General features: G+C 36.5%; 1 protein-coding gene and 2 pseudogenes across 1 annotated transcript; 1 reads left to right on the top strand and 2 right to left on the bottom strand.

The window, feature by feature from the left end:
• Window positions 1-2,760: 2,760 nt before the first annotated feature.
• Window positions 2,761-4,200, bottom strand: LOC147512109 (uncharacterized; annotated as a pseudogene).
• Window positions 4,201-6,057: 1,857 nt separating this feature from the next.
• Window positions 6,058-8,198, top strand: LOC147512108 (enolase-like). Its single transcript, XM_086599444.1, has 7 exons — window positions 6,058-6,126; window positions 6,506-6,607; window positions 6,706-6,786; window positions 7,102-7,176; window positions 7,290-7,352; window positions 7,452-7,529; window positions 7,613-8,198. Exons 1-6 carry the CDS (start codon window positions 6,073-6,075, stop codon window positions 7,500-7,502), a joined length of 426 nt encoding a protein of 141 aa, XP_086455570.1. The 5' UTR covers window positions 6,058-6,072; the 3' UTR covers window positions 7,503-7,529; window positions 7,613-8,198.
• A 2,865-nt stretch (window positions 8,199-11,063) lies between these two features.
• Window positions 11,064-19,412, bottom strand: part of LOC147512107 (nucleotide pyrophosphatase/phosphodiesterase 1-like) — a 55,605-nt pseudogene continuing 47,256 nt past the window's right edge.

Here is a 19,412-nt window from a genome sequence, read left to right as displayed (position 1 = left end):
ATAAGTTATGATATAATCAGGATGTCTTACATCATAACATGGATACTACACAATACTGATAGATGTAAAATTTTATACAATTCATTGAATTAAGTCTAAATAAACGACCATTCTATTATCGCAAGCCGCATATTATCATTCAAAGTGATTAGCGACTAACTTATAATAATTTATCGAAACTTAATCACCCCCAGCTAAAGAGTTGATCGTATACCGCAAATGACAATTTCGTACTCAGCCATATTATTTGAAGTGTCAAAACCCAAACGTAGAGACCTCTCAATTATGTCTTCATTCAACTTCAAGATGACAAAACCAAACCGAAACCAGACTTATTATGTGAACCTTCGGTGTACATCCAATAATCAGTTGAAATATCTGATAAGTATTGCAAATCATCGACCCCGAGAGGTAATGACAATTAGGTATTGACGTTTTTCTCATCAAGTAATACGTTCGACATAGAAATATCATCAATAAGAAAATCAACCATTAGCAAAACCAAAGTTTGTCTCTTTTTAAGTGCATGAGTGTCAGAAACAATGTTGTAAGCGCTAAGATAACTTTTCCATTCTGCGACTCGATTCATAGATATTACGAAAAAACTTATCCAACGGATATTGAGTATAAACTTCGACTCAATATTAAGATGTCTGGCAGCATGAAACAAGGCCAATGCAATTTTCTCAATGCAAGAATGCCTCGATTCGGCTGATATAAGAGTCGTGCTAACAAAGAATATGAGACGATTATCGGCACTATGAAATGGCAATGGACAAATATTAATTGGATATGTGTTGCTGAGATTCGTGAAAAGTAACCATTGCGAAGTCCGCATGTATCGTCTTGAACTCGTGGGTAACCATTTCGAACAACGAGAATCTAATCACCACCACGTAAACAATCCCACACGCAACTATGTTATTACCGTGTGTTACGTTATGGTGTGACAGATACAACACCATTTTCGAGAACTCGTGGATTACCGAACGTTGGGAACAACAGGAATCTCATCCTCACCACATAACTGATCCCACATGCTACGATGTCATTGGCGTGTGTTATGTTGTGGTGCGATAGATGTCACATCATCTTTGAGAGGAATGGTTCATTTCAGACGACGCTTGTAGTAATTGTTCTATTTCCGATTCGTACATGCTTGAACTTTCGAAAAAGTGTTTCTCGAGGCATTTGACTTATATTATCAGTATCAGATTGCAGAGACCATATCTTCGTGGAAAAATAATAATGTCGCAATTGTATCGGGAACTTGAGCTCTTCTAGTATTTGTCATAATTTTTGCAGAACGTAATCAAGGGTGTTGAATAAGAACCGCAGACGGCGCCAATTATGTTTCGACCAAATATGATCAAAACACTAAGTGGTGACGAAAGAGATGAATAACGTAGAAAAGTAGTGAGAAAAGTGATGGTCATTAAGTGAATTATGAGACTGTACCTTTCGATTGCTTACGTATCCAAACTATCGATGGGATCAAGTCTCAAGAACGTAGTTCTTTATGAAAAATAGTTTGGTATTTATATGTGTAGAGTAGAGACTTCTTGTAGCTCAAGTAATTGCAATTGAACCTGACTCTTAATTGATGATTATCTCTTTGATATGAAACGAATCTAGACATAAATTAAGGTACCATGTTGCTAGGGTTTAGCCCTAGACACATGAGTTAATGAGTTTGTTAGCCTGTACATTGATCTATGATATTGCAAATTAGGCCTTAGCCCTATCAATTTAGCGAATAACGATGAGACCCTACCAATGGACGTTTGCCACGTAGGTGGGGGTCGAAACAGTATACATGAATTCTTTTCAAAAGGGATTCTCAACCCCAAACTCAATGAAACTTTTATTTATTTGATTCCTAAGATTGATTATCCTGATACATTTCCAAGTTTAGACCGTACCCATCATTCTTTGTAACTTCTTTTACAAAAAATTATTTTAAAGATCCTTGCAAATAGGTTGAAATGTCATATTCATAAGATGGGCTATTTAGGTTTTAGACCTACTATTTATGGGGTATTTAGGCTTTTGTCCTAAAATTATCGATTATTAGGTTTTAGTCCTACTTCATTCCATTTGTTGATCGTTAGTCGTCTCAGATCAGTTGACCGTGGTCAAACTGTTTAATCCTCTTTGATTTTCCCAAATGACCAGAATACCCTTGGAGCATGCTTGTCACGCGACTTGAAATTGGATAAAAATATGACCAAAACCTAATTTACCCAATTATAGTAGGGGTAAACTCTAAAAATGAGATTCAAACATGCACTAAATTCTTCCACCTCCCAATATTGGTGGTCTCTTGTGTGAAGATTCCCCGCAGCTCCATTTCCCCAAGACAAAGTAAGTCGTTGATGTCTGATCATGCCATTATACCAATTCTCTTCCACCACTAGTTTTCGCGATACATGTACTCATCGAGCATGATACAATTCAAATGAGATGAGAAACACCTTTAAGAAGTCGGTTCAAGTACTCTTCCCTTAAAAAGGTTCGAAAAATCAGTGTCGTAGTCATACAGGATAGAATCATGTGTATAGGTATTTAACTAAAGTCGAATGGAAATTTGTGCATCTTTCATCTAACTTCTTTAAAGAAAATGAGGGCTTCAACAGTAAATTCATCACGCCATTAATTTTTTTTTCCAATTTTGCCCCTTGCCAAACACGAATATTACAACTTATGCTATTTTTCGTTTTATTTTTTTTATTTTGTCTTTTTACAGGGATAAAATGGTAGTTTCACGTTCATAAATTAATGAAAAATAAAATAAAATAGGAGATTGTTAAGGTGGCGGAGACACGTACAAAGATGCTAGTTAACTTAAAAAAAATGCATTCTAGAATTACTCACACTCTCATCCATCCTCACGCCCAACGACAAATTCTTCAGTACTTACTTTACTTTGGTACAATTTCAAAAGTTCTGGCACCTCATTTTGATATCTGATGACAAACCTCTCCAAGAAATGCATTTTCCACTAGTTTTAATGCTCTACCCACGCTATTCTTGCTTATTAAGCCCTTTGAAAGAAGAATTTGAAGAACAAAGCTTCTAGGAACAATTCTCTTTTCCATGCTTAGTAATAAAACAGTTGCATATTTGGAAATATCATCGCGGCTCCAATTCAAATTATTCATAAAGAAATCCAGTGCTGTGCTAATCTTCTTCAACGAAGCACCCATAATGAAGGGTTGCTTGTTGAACACAGCGAGAACCTCATCTTCTGACCAGCCAAAACTCTTATAAACTTCCATTTTCGCATCCCAAATAGGCTTTTTTATCCCAGAAAGCACAATGAATCCACTAATGAACACCGTACTTGTAGGACTAAAACCCATTTTCTCGAGTTCTAACACGACTTCACTAATCTTGTTGGGATCAACACATAGAGTTCGAGGATTATAAATCATCAATTTGGAGATGTTGGATTTGGGCATACCATGAGCTAGTAGCATTGCTATGTTTGGCCCCATTCGTTGTTGTACACCTCTGGGCCACTTTAAACGGTTAAGAATGATGGCGACGTCACTGTCTGTTGTGGCAAAGCTTCTAAGGAAATTGATGGTAGGGATGATGGACTTCTCTACGCTTGCCATAAATAAATCGCTGTGCTTAGATACGATTTCACTAAGATTGGTTCCCGCAATGCCAATGCTTTTGAAATATTCAAGCTTGGGTCTTAACGTTTTATCAGGAGAGGATAGGAGATATGGAGGGTGGGTAGCAATGATTTTTGAGATGTGGGCATCAGTGAAACCATGGGACTTGAAGAGGGATAGAACTGAGTCAGGTTTAGTCGTTGTTGATTCCTTGAGAACAAATTTTTTGGAAGCTTTAAGAGCTGATTCTGGGGTTAACCCACATGAGTTTATAAGGTAGTTTACTGTGAAATCTGGGTTTGAGATTATGGAACTTTGAGTAGAGATGAATCTAACGAGTAGAGACTGGTTTTGAACAAGTAAATAATCATGAATTTGGGATGCGGCGCTGATTCTTGAATTTTGAACAGTTTGGAATCTATTGAGTAATGAAATTCTGTAAACAATTTGATGGGGCATTGTCCAAAAAAATAAATAAAACAATTTGTAGTAACTTACAGAGAGATTGAGGTCGCCCGTAAAGGTAGAATTCAAAAAAAAAACGGCCACTTCTTTTAGGGAAAATAAATGGTGTGAAAAACTGAAAAAAGGACAAAGGCAGTGGATAATAGGGCAGGGATCGGGTCGGATTCGGGTCGGATATTACTATATCCGAATCCAAATCCGAATAGTTTCACAACATCCGAACCCGAATCCGATTAAATCTGAAATTTAATATCGGAACCGACCGACCCAATCGGATAACACTAAAAATTCAAAAAAAATCCAAAAATTATATCCAAACCCGACATACCCGAATCCAAACGAATATATAAACAGATATGAAAATCAACCCAAACCCGATACATTCGGTAATCAGGTCGGGTCAAATTCAGATCTACCCGACCCGATTCTCTACCCGAGTGGATATTAACTGGGCTAATTTCCATGGGCCTGAATGCCTGATTCATAGTCTCTCCGTAATTTAATAGGACAACTAATTGGGCGAAGAGCCCAACTTTCCAATTCTTTTGGCCCTAAATCCATCTGAATTTTAATTTCGAATTTAAAGAAAAAACACGGGTTAACGAATGTCAGCAATGTTTTCTTATGTAATATAAATATATATTTTCATATGTAAAACTATGTAAATTTACATTTTCATATGAAAATTAAAATTTTAATTTGACATCTATAAATTTAAATTTTTATAAGTAAATTTAAATTTTCATATAAAAAATATTGTAATTTTATATTGTCATATGTAAATTTACTTATAATGACGTCAGTCCGGTTTATCCTTGAGCTGAAATTATTGTTGAAAATTTGTCCTTAAGTCGAAATTATAAGTAAAAATTGATGACGTCAGTTCGGTTTTCCTTCAATTCAAAATTAAAATTTTGGGCCGACTTGGAGAGAAATTATTATTGGGTTTTTTCTTTGGGCCGTAATCACTGTTTGTAGAACCCATAATTTATTTACTTCTAAACTGAAATTGGTAAAGTCTCATTTGTAAATTGTAACCATTTTTTGTATGATCCATTTCTCCAACTTGTTTGACGACCTCGAGCACACACAAATGGACATGGTTTTAGCGAGTTTGGTGTAAACTTGTTATATATGGCTTGGATACCATATCAAAGTTGAAATAACTTAGCAATATTTTATATTCATGAGAGATGGCAGAGTCCAAATTTGTTCACCATCGGCTAGTGTTGGTAGATACTAGTATACTACCAGCGCAACTGTTGTACTGCGTTGCACACTATCGATTAGCATCTTTGACCACATTTTTACATAAAAAACCAAAATAAAAAAATAATATTGTAATCTCTATTAGTATAGTATACCATAATTAACATGGACATTTAAATTAGACCTACCTTTTTTCTACCATGAAATGCCCTTAATAAAATATTAAAATCAATTATTCAATACCTTTAAGAAGGACTACTTAGTCATTTTATAATTTACTACCATCTATACCCTCAAGATTATATAGTAATTTAAGGACAAATGTGTAAATTCAAGTCGGAAATCAACTATACGCCCCTTTTCAATTATTCGCCACTTACCCATCATTGATTGCCCAAATAATTACTTTTTATGAAATTAAATTCAACAAACCAACCGTCTCTCTTCCACTTTACGGCTCGGCTCCCACAAATAATCGAACGTCTCAACCAAGCCTTAAGTCAAGACAATTCAGGTAGGCCTTTTTGTTTCTTAACATCCTTTTTTCTGCTTTACCTAAAGATTTGATCGCAATGACACTGTTGGTATTTGAAGAGAGACGGTTTAGATTATTTCTTTTATAGTTTTTTGGTAATGGATATCTCCTCAGTGCGATTTTAGATTATTTGATTATTTGATTATTTGATTATTAGTTCCTTTATAGTTCTTTTAGATTATTTGAAGAGAGACGGTTTAAATTATCTCCTCAGTGCGATTTTCTATTCTAAAGGATGTAATGTTCTTTTTGCTCCTTTGTGAAAACCTCGTTAGCCAAATCCCACTTTACAAGGTGTGTACTGCATTGATTTATCATTATGTACATTATCTAATGTGTCTGACTTTCTGAGGTTTGCAAACATTTGCACACATGATTGTGTGCTTTCTTTCTTTTATGGGTGTATCGATGTTGTGGGGTGGGAAGGCGGTTGTTCAATGACTTCTTTGTTAGACAAATTACATTATATGTCCTATATAGTACCTAGAAGTCACTTGCCTTTACTTGAGGGTATGAAAATCATTGGCTTTTATACATACATTTTGTGCTTGCCGGTATCCACTCAATAGAATCGGAGGCAAATGTGTACACAATTAAAATTCTTCTTAAGCTAAATAAAAAACATGAGGAAGACTTTCTGAATCTTTATACTAATATGTTCCTCAGAATGAAGCATATTGCCAACCTTGCTGGTAACAAGACTTTGGTGCTACCTATTCCTGCTTTTAATGTTATCAATGGAGGATCGCATGCAGGGAACAAGCTTGCGATGCAGGTAATGACTTTGTCAATCCAAATCTTTTTCATATTGAAGAAATTTCATTATTCTTGTGAGTTTCTAAGTTCTGACTTTGACTTGGTCTTCAATTTTAGGAGTTCATGATCCTTCCAGTGGGAGCCTCCTCTTTGAAAGAGGCAATGAAGATGGGGGTGGAAGTATATCACAATTTGAAGGTACTCATTCTACATTTAATTTCTTTGTGCCGTCATTTTTTCATAACTCAAAAATTGGTGCTAAAGTAAATTATTCGCATAGTTCAGTGAACTCATGAGGGGTAGTATCATATGAATATCACACTTTTTGGATATCCATAAAATGCCCATATGACCAATATTTCACAAAAGTAAAAATAATCAATGTATGAATCTTTGCTCTTATCTTTCTTTTACCTAAGTTTGTCTTATAATATTTTTTCTTTCAGATTTATGCCTAAGTGTATGTAAAGATGTTTTCTTGGTTTTAATGATTATATTACAATTTATCCACAGAGTGTCATAAAAAAGAAGTATGGTCAGGATGCAATCAATGTTGGTGATGAAGGTGGATTTGCTCCCAATATCCAGGTTAAATGCAGCTATACTTGACATTGTGGTCTTCATTTTTCTGGAAATGCAACAATCTTTTCTTTTATTTGTGTTGTTAACTCTTCTTTCTTTCATGCTTTACGTGATCACAGGAGAACAAGGAAGGTCTTGAGCTATTAAAAACAGCTATTGCCAAAGCTGGCTACACCAAGGAGGTGGGTCTTTACGATTTCCTCTCTTCGATCGTGTTGATCTCCATCAATATCCTTTAGGTTGAATGAGGGGACACTGATATCTAATTCGTTTTACTATAGGTGGTTATTGGAATGGATGTTGCTGCTTCTGAATTTTACTCTACAGATTAAACCTATGATCTTAACTTTAAAGAAGAGGTACTCATCTATTATGTTTTTGGGTCTTTCAAGTTTTAGCACATGACTATGTCCATATGGTTTAATAATTTAAATTGGTGCAGAGCAATGATGGATCACAAAAGATCTCAGGAGATGCCCTAAAAGATCTATACAAACCTTTTGCCAGCGAGTACCCAATTGTATCCATAGAAGACCCATTCGACCAAGACGACTGAGAATATTATTTCAAAATGACCAGTGAGGTTGGAGAAAAAGTACAGATATCTCTTGGTCACCAACTCAAAGGTTAGTTTAAAGAACACATTTTTTAGATTTTGTTTGTTCTCTTGAAAGAAGGAAAAAAGCATCATATATGCTGTGACCAGAGTACAAAGCACTTTAGAAATATTTAGAAAAATTATTTGCAGTTGTACCTGAAATATAGTGCACGCTCTATAGGCAGCAACAAATGCAATGGCAAAGTGTTTGACTACAGGTCACAATAAGAGGGGATAGTGTAATGGTTTTCACAGCTATTGTTAAGAATGTTGGGGACACAATTTAAAACTTTGAATGTTGGGGACTTGGAGTTGAGCAGTTGTGACTTGATTATGTTCGTGCTTTGTTTGTACCATATTATTTTTCGACGGATTTGTTGCTCTGTTAGTTAAAATCTCAAGGTGAAAGCAATTTATTAATTAGTAAAAATAGTATATGTACTCTTTTTCAACTGTTTCTTTGTGAATGCAGAAATATTACATGGCTTCAAGTCATAAATCAACTACACACAACTATTCAATTGTTTGCGACTTAGCCATCATATTAATTGCCAAATTATTACCTTTTATACCAAAATTAAATGCAATAAACCAGCTGTCTCTTTTCATCTTCTCTTCTTCTTATGCGCCTTTCTCTCTCCACATCTCCCCTAATTTGCTCTCCCTTGAAAAAAAATTTAAACTGAAAGCAACAAAAAAAAAAAAACATATATCCCTGATTGTGAGCTAACTTCTCATTAACATGGAGAAAGGAAACAATCTCATCAACGAACTATATTTCCATATTTTGCAATCCATTGATTCGTAAGTTTCTTTTAATATTCTTGATTTAGCACCTGTTTTTTGTGTATTTTCTTGATCTTTGATTTTTGTTGTGTTTTGAACTCTATTCAAATCAGAACTATAAAGAACGTAACTTCTATTCTTCTTCTGAATAGAAAAAAAATACCCCCAATCACAACGAAGAAGAAGGCACCAAAGGCCGTTCTAGACAGTTCAATCAATTAAGCAAGTTTTTTTTAAAAAAACCTCTTAGTAGAGGTACAAGAAGCTATTTAGTTATAGGAGATTCCACTAATAGCTTAGATAATTACTAAATTTTTCACCGATAACTGGGACGAGGAATGATGATTAAGACTAATGTGTATGTTTAAGGCATTTTAGTACTTTACCATTTACCCATTATATATGTGATTAAGGATAATTAGTTATCATCTTCTTTCAAGGTAACGAATCTCTAGCTTTCACTTTTTTTTTTAATGGACGCAAAATGTTGAGGTTACTGAGAATCAGCGAATCTACAGGTGAGTCTTTCCTTCGTGAAATTTATAAATAAATGTTTCAATTTGGTGAGGTAGTTGTTGATTGTTTTTTATAGGTATACTGAGCTAAAAGTGATTGTACCAGAAAGTGGATTAGTAGGATTACATGGTGATATTGAAAGTGTTTTAGTTGATGGGGAGAAAATAGAGTTTCATTTGGTATATTTATTTGATGATAATTATTAATTGGCTTACTGATTGGTTTAGGGACACCTGAATTGGCTTTCTTCTTCATTTACATTTGGAAGATTGTATGCCATTGCTGGTCATTCCAACAACAATAATGTTGAACATGCTAGAAGACTTGAGTTTTCTCAGAACAAGCAGTTATTTAAGTATAGCAAGAAATGCGCAGCAATACCCACCAAAAAACTCTGTAGCTTCAACTTTTATGATGTGTTTGTTTGTATTAGTTTTTTCTATAACGACAAAGGAAATCATCTTTGTTTTTAGTTGTTTTGACCAAATGTAATTATGCAGTTATAAGAAATAAGATGTACTGATGATTCACTTATATTTTTATCTAAAATCTAGGGTGCACCCTGCTCACCTTAGAAGCGCTAATATTTTTAGTAGCTTGAGTTCTATGACTTTGCAAATGCCCGCACATTTCTGTAATCTGAAAAGGGAGTATTTAAGAGCACTTCTTGAATTTATGCCATGTGTTTTTCAGCACTTATGTGGGGCCAAAGGTTGATGGTACAAATTTAGTTGGAGCAATCGATGACAGTGAAGGGAGTTCTTAGGCGTTGAAGTCGTGTTTGTTTACTCCTCTGTGTGCAACCCATAAAATTAGCTCTCTTCAAGAACTTAACCTCCTTACCAGATCTTCATCTTAGGAATTTTGAGGCAATAAACTAATAATTTTTTAACACAATTTTATAATGCACATACTTCAAATGTGTCACAAAGACTTTGAGGACCACATGCATTTATCTTTTTTTTTAATGTAATGTACACTGACCTTTTGTGTTTACTAGCACACCATGACTACTATCCCTTTTCCCAAATAAAAAAAATTGTAGTCTTTGTAACACGTCGCTAGATTTTTTGAATATGAATTAGTAACAATCTGACATATAGCTCTCCTCTTGATAACTATGTTCACATTATCTTCAATAAGTTTTATTTGTCATTCATGTGCATAGCACGTGCATTTTGCTAGTATTGATAAATACAATCAAACAGCAACCCATATAAATGTGGTCAAAGAAACGTACCATAACTCACTTCACCCAATGGAAATATAATCAAACAACAACCCATATAAATTAAAGTTGAATAAAATCCATCCTTTCCTAATCCAGTGAAAGTTAAAAGGCCCTATAACCCCATTTCTAGTAGAACCACAACTGAGTTAAACCCCTAAGTCCTTCATTACCAGCAAACAAAATCACCCAAAAAGTCCAAAACCATTTAAAAACTTACAACAACAACAAACTAGAAGATAGTCACCATCATTGCATAGGTATCTTTCACTTATTCATTCAACCCAATATAATAGTAAAAATCCATCAAATTCACTGTATAAAACACAATTTAGAATCTTTGTTTCTAGGTGTTTTGATCCTTTTTATATTTTATATTTTATATTTTCCCATGATTTTGGATTTTGCTCTCTTTGAAGAAAATAGTCGGGCTGAAAGAGCAAAGAGGAGCTCTTTTCCTATTTTTGATTGGTGAGTATAACTTTTTATTTATTTATATTAGTGGAAATTAGGAATTATAAATTAAATTAAAACCTTACAAACCAATATGGAAATGCCTACACACAAAATGGTAGTCTTGGAGTGGACACCAGGTTAACATACATAGTAAGTCTTGAAGTTGACATCAAGTCGATCATGCCAAGATACAATACACAAACATACATAGAACCAGTAATAATCCTTATTACGGCATAGCTCATTTGGTAAGAAACCTTCAGACTAGGTTCTACATAATGCATTATAGAACAACACAAGGAAATGGCATCACAAAATGAAGAAGTACATCTTCACGAGATAAAGACCCAGCAGAAGCTTACTACAAAAGAACAGACCAAACCAGCATCACTATAGTACTTCAACTAGACAGCAATAGAACCTCCATTCTCATAACTGTTTGGCAAGAGAACAGAGTTCGCAAATGGAGCTGTGCCATTATTAGAAGCGCCCTGTATATTTAGAATCGATGTAATCAAATTGTAGATCTCAACAAGCTCAAAAGATGGAATCTTGTGACCTCTTGCAAACCGAGGACCATGACCAATAAAGATGGACCTCATAGGGAAGTAAGCATTATCGTAACCATGAGATCCCGCACATCTTCTCTGGCTCAAATTCCTCTGCTCCACCACAAACCCTTCATCGAGCAGTCCTATTATTGGAGACTAGTATGCAAACCGAGCTTCGCACCGGTTTTTCGAAAGTAACCGGTGCACACGTGATATTTTAAGAAAATTCTGCTCAAGGATCATTCTAAGTTGATGCTTAATTGCTTCACATATATATGATGTATGTATATGAGAAATTATTATATACATGATAAGAGCCCAAAACTGTAGTTTTAACCCTGTAACAGTCATACTTTTAGACCAATTATGTGAGTAATAATTAAGAGTTAACACTGATTACGTGTTTTTATGCATTTCAGGTTTCAAAGTCCATTATGTGCAGAAATGTGCCACTTTAGTGAGATAAAGGAGCAAAGATCGGTTACTAAGTAGTTCCATGATTAAAGGCCAAGATTCAAGAAGACAAAGCCTTTCTAAAGCCCGGTCAAAAGCTGAAAAGTCGACATGGGCGTAAACAAGAGACACAAGTCGTGAGAACTTCCGAAGGCCGTATCTTTGGACTCGGACCTCGGAATGGGGCCTACCTTATGTCAAAACGACCGACTTCGGAAAGAGATTTCCAATGGTCCAAGCCTTGACCCAATCAGGAGGCAGAAGTAGACGAAAAGTCTGTTGAAGCCAACTGCAGCTGAAGAGGCCTTTTTGGACTGAAAGAATTGGGTTTTGGGCCTGATTCTCTGGCCCAAAACATGGCTCCAAGCCCATGCACGATTTTTGGATCTGAAAGTATAAAAACCAAAGCTTAGCTCTTTGTTAATGGTAGCTAGTTAGACCTAAAACAATATAGATAATTCTAGATCAAGTTTCGGTATTTTAATTAAATTTTAGTTCCATTTTCAATTCTTGTTTTAGATTAAGCCTTTGAATCATTGTTCTTGATTGATTAGATAAATAAAATAGTTATTTTGTTAATTTCGATTTTTGTCATCTCAATTTATAGATCTAGTTTTAATTCTTGTTGATTATCATTTTAAGTAGTTTAAGTAGATTGAAACATTGTTAGTTAATTTAGTTAAGTTAGAATTTTAATATGATGAGTAGTTATAATTCAATGGGAAATGATGGTTTGATGACTCAAGGCTAAAACCTCCATTAGAGGGGTTGATGAAGCTTTGATGAAAACTTAGTGGTATAGTGTAGAAACATTGTAGAATCTATTCCACTCTAGAAGGTCGTGATTCGCCATGAGAATGGGTGGACGACCTCACATGCTAGTTAGTATTTGGTAGAAATGTCATGAACACTAGGGATTAGAACTCGAAATTCTTGCCGTAAGAACGTAAGAATCGAGATACAAGAATCTATGCTAGGTTATTAAGTTGGATTCGAGGTGGATTCAATTCCCCTTTAATCCTTTATCTAGATTCAAAAACAATCTTATTTCCATAGCATTCGTAGTTTAAATTCAACATAATCAATTTCATATTGTATCGTAGTATAACACCAGCTCTCATTAGACTTAAGACAGACTAATTAGATTAGAAAACATTCCATGCTAGAGCACTAGGAGTGGAACGAATTTGTTACTCCACTCTATTTCGATAGAATTGAGAGTAGAAACTTTGATAAATATAGACACGCATAAATAGTTTTAGTTTACTTACGTTTTGAGTTTCATCGTTCATTTCGTAGGTAGACTATTCAATTTTATCTTTTATCAAATGGCGTCGCTGCCATCTTAGTTGCACTTTAGCATTGTTTTCATAGTAGAATTAGTCATTTTAAGTCCCATTAAACCCACCCACCCTTATTTGATTTGTGGTTATCCGTTTTCAGCGTTGAAAAAAATTCGACAAAATTACATTGAGCGACCCGGCGCTTATAAGGGCGCACCTGCGCCTATAGTGCGGAACACGACGCGACCCACCCTCATACCCGCGCGACCAGCTTAAGTTATTGGAACACGGAGCGACCGCATTCTATCTTGCGCGCACTGCGCTACCGAGCAAAATTTTCCGGATTTCTACAAGTTTGTTTTGAACCGATTTTTAAGTTTTTTCGTGTTCTAACTTGTTATTTATTGAACGAACACGCGTGAACAAAGACGCTATTCATAAAGCGAGCTTAAAAAGGGCTTATCAGGTATTCCTTTCTTCCATACCTCGCATCTCGGTTAGAGGTTCATACTAATATATCAAGATTGTTTGGATTGTTGTCTTGTTTAGACTTAGACTTGCATGAGATTAAGGTGCGGTGGGAGAAAAACACCAAAGCGTAATTAACCGCCAACGCGTCAACAAACAAATCTATCGAGTATACCAATCACTACACCTCTAGCTACTATTCCACCAACCCGGACATAATGGGTGAAGAAAGAGAGACTCTCTCTCTCAGGCTTTTACAAAGCCTTGGCGATAGCCCTAAATCTTGCATCGTTCTAGCGGACCCGGTGGGGATTTTTTGAATTCCCCAAACATATTTAATTTGTTACCCGTTTTCCATGGTTTAGACCATGAAAAACCTTATCAACACATCGTAGGGTTGAACAAGTCCTTACAACATTCCATCATCCCTACGGTTGGTGCGGAACAAATTAAACTGAGGGTATTCCCTTTCACCTTAGCCGATAAGGCGGCGTCTTGGTTAACTGCCCAAGCGCCTAACTTTGTGGACTCGTGGGCTAAACTTGTTCAGCTATTTATGGAACATTTTTACCCTCCCCTAAAGACGGATGAGATGCTTTCCAAGATTCATTTTTTCCGACAAAATCCTCATGAATCGTTTTCTGAGGCTTGGAATCGTTTCACCGATCTGCTTATTGAGTGTCCACACCATAACCTAGCAAAAGACACGTTAGTTCGTGCCTTTTCAAAGGACTTCAACATCACCATAAAGAAGTCCTTGACATAATGAATGGGGGTAGTTTCCTAAGTAAAGGAGCACCGAGGCTTACAAATTTTTAGAAGATCAAACTAAACGTAATAACAATTGGGGGTAGTGATGATATCCCCCCTTTCTCATTAGTTCTTCTTCAACAGATTAAGGCCGCGGTATGTTTGAGATGAAACCCGATCTAGAAATTAAAAATTTAATCTAATCTCTAACTAAAAGGTTGAGGCTATTTCGTGCAACAAAAGCCTATCCCCGTCATGAATGTTAACTCCAACCCATGTAATGTCTGTTTGAGTCACGAGCACCCGACTCTATTGTCCTCTAAGCCTATGAACAACAACAATTAGAGCAAGATAATGTTTACTCCATTAATAACTATCCTATTCCTAATGCCCCATAGAGACAACATCCCAACTTTAGTTGGCGAAACAATCAACAAGTTTCACCTCCGTGGTCTAATAACCAAAATGTTAGGCAAGCAAACAACTATAATCAAGCTCCACCTAGGCAAGGCCGGGGACTAAGTCGGGAAATTATAATAATTATAACAACCAAAGCTAAACCACGACAAGGTTTAGCACAAGGTCAGGGTAATTATAATAGTTATAATACCAATAGAGGTATCGTTCCGGTTAACAATAGTAACTAACACAACCCACCCATAAATAATCAACGTGAGATAGTTCCAGTCGCACCACCTGTGACTACTACACAATCACATCCGGATCGTATAGACGCCTTTATACAGGTTACCCAACAACTTTTCCAATCAATGACTCAATCAAACCAACAGATCTTACAATCCATAAATCAGGGCATACAACAGTTAGCCCAAGAGAAAGCCCAACCAAAAGGCGTGTTTCCAGGACAAGCCATACCCAACCCTAAAACAACAAACACAGCCTTTGAGGTAAACGGTAATACTAGTACGGAAACGACAATAGTAGGTGACCTGAATGCCATCACCACTCTCCGTTCTGGAAAAGTGGTTGATAACAAAGTAACTATGCCTATAGTTACCCCATCAAGATACTCCTACACCGGATATCGAACAAGATGCGAAGTAGAAACCGAAGACCCTACCACTGTAGAGGTACCAGTTAAACAACAAACTAAAGAACCGAAAGCCAAGGTAACACATCAAGTCGAGCCATACGCTAAATATAGAGCAAAACCACCATTCCCTCAGAAGTTAGCCATGCTAACCAGGGATACAAACTTTTGAGGAGATTAGGAACGTTTTCAAGAATCTAATGATAAACCTTCCTTTTCTCGAAGCTATTAAAAGCTCCCTAACCACGCGCTAAGTTTCTTAAAGAGTTGTTCACTACTAGGCGTAAGACCAACATACCTAAAGACGCGCCTTTTTAACCGAGCGGTTCCCAACTTTATCCGAAAATAATGGAATCGTTAAGTACAAGGACCCTGGTCGTCCTACTGTAAAATGCACCTTAGGAGATTCCTACACGAAGACCGCTTTATTAGACCTGGGGGCGAGTGTTAACTTACTCCCGTATTACTTGTATAAACAAATAGGTCTACAGGAAATGCAACCTACAAAAATAACGTTGCAATTAGCGGACATGTCAATTAAGTATCCTAAGGGTGTAGTGGAAAACGTGCTTGTTAAGGTTCAGGATTTTTACTATCCTGCTGATTTTGTTATCCTCGATACAGAAGTCGCCAACGACTCTGTACCGATCATCTTAGGGCGCCCCTTCTTAGCAACTACCAACGCACTTATAAATTGCCGCGATGGTAAGATGTCCTTATCTTTTGGCCATCTTACAGTTGAGGTAAATGTTTTTAAAATGATGAAACAATTACCAAATTCGTCTATAGATGGGGAGGTTAGCATGATCGAGAGCTTAGCTCAAGATTATTTTAACAACACGTTTCCTGAAAACAATATGTACAAATTCCTTTCTTTTGGAACTTCAGATTTTGTAAATGACTCCTACTTAGAGGAAGTCAACACCATCCTTGAGTCCACACCAATTGTAGACACTTCGGTTGCTCCACATATTGAGTATGAAGACTTGCTACCTAAGCAAGTATTCATTATGCAAAATGAGGACCCGATGAAACATCTATTGATTTTCCTTCCACCGATGCTTAAACCCCTTCCCCCAGAGTTAAAATATATTCAACTTGATCCGGATGGTAGTCATCCGGTAATTATATCTTCTCTATTATCTAAGAATGAAGAGACACGTTTAATCCGGGTGATTAGGGAACATCGGTCTGCGATTGGTTGGTCCCTAGCCGACATTAAGGGAATTGACCCTAATATTTGCACTCATCGTATCCATTTGGAGGATAACGCGAAGACTTCTCGCGAACCTCAGTGTCGCTTGAACCCAGCCATGAAAGAGGTGGTTAGGGAAGAAGTCTTACGATTACTCGATGTGGGTATATACCCAATCTCTGATAGCGAATGGGTAAGCCCCATTCATGTAGTTCCTAAGAAATTGGGAGTTACCATGGTACGTAACGGGAAGGGTGATTATGTTGTCACACAAGGCCCTATGAAATGGAGGATCTGTATTGATTACAGACGTTTAAATGCTATGACACGAAAGGATCACTTTCCCTTACCTTTTATAGATCAAATGCTCGAACGCCTAGCTGGTCATGTTTTTTTATTGTTTTCTGGATGGCTACTCAGGCTATTTTCAGATTATTATTGATATTGATGACCAAGAAAAGACTACCTTCACATGTCCCTTTGGAACGTATGCCTATAAACGAATGCCTTTTGGCCTTTGTAATGCTCCTGGAACCTTCGGTGTATGTATGCTTCATATATTTAGTAACATGGTAGAGCTTTATGGAAGTTTTCATGGATGATTTTTCTATCTATGGAGACTCCTTCCGATCGTTTGTCTAACCTGTCTAAGGTTTTGACACGGTGTGAAGAAAAGAGCCCTCGTTTTAAAAGCTGGGAAAAGTGTCATTTCATGGTGAAAAAGGGCATAGTACTAGGTCACATTGTATCTAGTGATGGCATCGAAGTAGATAAGGCCAAACTAGATAAGATAGCGACTTCTACCTAAACCACGGTTGTCGTCCGTGATATTAGAGCCTTTCTAGGCCATGCATGTTTTATAGGCGGTTTATTAAAGACTTCTCGAAAAATAGCTAGGCCGTTAACTAATCTGCTTTTGAAGGATGCAATCTTTGATTTTAATTTTAAGCGTAAGCAGGCTTTTGAAACTTTAAAAGCTTCTAACCTCTGCACCAATTATCTGACCTCCGATTGGTCTAAACCTTTCGAACTCATGTGTGATGCTAGTGATTATGCGGTTGGTGCGATCTTTGGGACAAAAACTAGATAATAAGTCCATTGTTATTTATTATGCTAGTAAAACCTTAAACGATGCTCAACGGAATTATTCAACTACAGAAAAAGAATTCTTAGCTGTCATTTATGCTTTAGATAAGTTTCGTCCTTATTTGGTTGGTTCTAAAACTTTAGTTTACACGGATCATGCAGCCCTTAAGTACCTTCTTGCAAAGAATGATGCTAAGCAGAGATTAATCCGATGGATCCTTCTCCTGCAAGAGTTCACATTTGAAATAAAGGACAAAAGAGGGGTCGAAAATGTAGTTGCCGACCACTTATCTAGACTCACAAACGACGATCAGAGTGATTCTGAGTCCATACCAGACTCTTTTCCTGATGAGCATCTGTATGCGATTTTTTCAAAGACCATGGTATCCGACATTGTAAATTATTTAGCGGCTGATGTTATGCCTTATAATTGGTCAAGAAATGAACGTAAGAAGTTCTTGCCGAGTTAAGATTATACTCTTGGGATGAGCCATACCTTTTTAAGTATTGTGCGGATCAGATTATTCATCGTTGTATTCCCGATGGGGAATACAATGAAGTTCTATCATTCTTCATGACAAATGACAAAGAGTGTGGTGGCCATTTTAGTTGGATGAAAACAGCCGCTAAAGTGCTTCAATGTGGTTTTTATTGGCCTACCCTTTTTAAGGATGCCCAAGTGCATTGCAAAACGTGTATTCGTTGCCAACAACTTGGGCGAATCACGAAGCGTAATATGATGCCATTAAATCCAATCTTGATAGTAGAAATTTTTGACGTTTGGGGCATTGATTTCATGGGTCCTTTCCCTGTTTTCCACGATTTCATTTATATTCTAGTTGCCGTGGACTACGTGTCTAAATAGATAGAGGCCCTAGCTTGCCGTAGCAATGACCATAAGACCGTTGTATTTTTTATTAAAGAATATATTTTATGTCGGTTTGGCATTCCTAAAGCCATCATTAGTGATGGTGGAACACATTTTGCAAATGAGAGTTGTTGCATCCCTAGTGAAAAAAAGTATGGAGTTACACACAAAGTAGCAACTCCGTATCATCCACAAACTAGCGGACAAGTAGAAGTTTCTAATAGGGAAATAAAAAGATTTTAGAAACAATCTGTAAACCCCGATAGGAAAGGTCGGTGAAGCGTCTATCGGATGCCTTATGGGTGTATAGAACTGCTTTCAAAACTCCTATAGGTATGTCTCCCCTTTAGACTTGTATTTGGGAAACCATGTCATTTGCCCGTTGAATTAGAGCACCGTGCTGCGTGGGCTATAAAAAGCCTTAACTTCAATATTGATGAGGCAGGTGTCAAACGTAAGTTGCAATTGAATGAGCTTGAAGAAATCCGTAGCGATTCTTATGATCTCGCAAAGGATTATAAAGCTAACATGAAACGTGTTCATGATAAGCAAATCTTGCGTAAAGAGTTTGTAGTCGGTCAAAAGGTCTTGCTTTACAACTCCTGTCTACATATTTTCCTAGGAAAACTAAAAACCCGTTGGTCTGGCCCTTTTCTGGTTACTGAAGTCACCCCTTACGGGGCAATCACCTTGGTAAATCCAAATGACAACAGTACCTTTCAAGTTAATTGTCACAGCCTGAATTTCTAAATAATAACAAAGTGAATATTTGAAATATAAATATCTCAAACATCACTAGGTTCACTTGTTTAAAAACCCAGACTATGACGGAGGATACTACACATACAAACCCTAATAGCCATGTCATAAAAGAAACAACTTAAATTAAAATAATCCCAATAATTATCTGCCATTGCTTTATTAAGATATCATCCGTCCAAATTAAATATCAA

Source organism: Coptis chinensis, chromosome 3 (genome assembly GCF_015680905.1).
Source record: "Coptis chinensis isolate HL-2020 chromosome 3, ASM1568090v1, whole genome shotgun sequence".
In the NCBI taxonomy this organism is placed as follows: domain Eukaryota; kingdom Viridiplantae; phylum Streptophyta; class Magnoliopsida; order Ranunculales; family Ranunculaceae; genus Coptis; species Coptis chinensis.
This window is presented reverse-complemented; position numbering and strand designations above follow the sequence as displayed.

What these genes read in the sequence shown, in the direction of transcription:
- LOC147512108 (XM_086599444.1), top strand. Translation starts at nt 6,073, where the DNA reads ATGTTCTTTTTGCTCCTTTGTGAAAACCTCGTTAGCCAAATCCCACTT. An exon ending in GGAACAAGCTTGCGATGCAG is followed by an intron (nt 6,608 to 6,705) that starts GTAATGACTTTG and finishes CTTCAATTTTAG; the next exon opens with GAGTTCATGATCCTTCCAGT. An exon ending in AAGTATATCACAATTTGAAG is followed by an intron (nt 6,787 to 7,101) that starts GTACTCATTCTA and finishes ATTTATCCACAG; the next exon opens with AGTGTCATAAAAAAGAAGTA.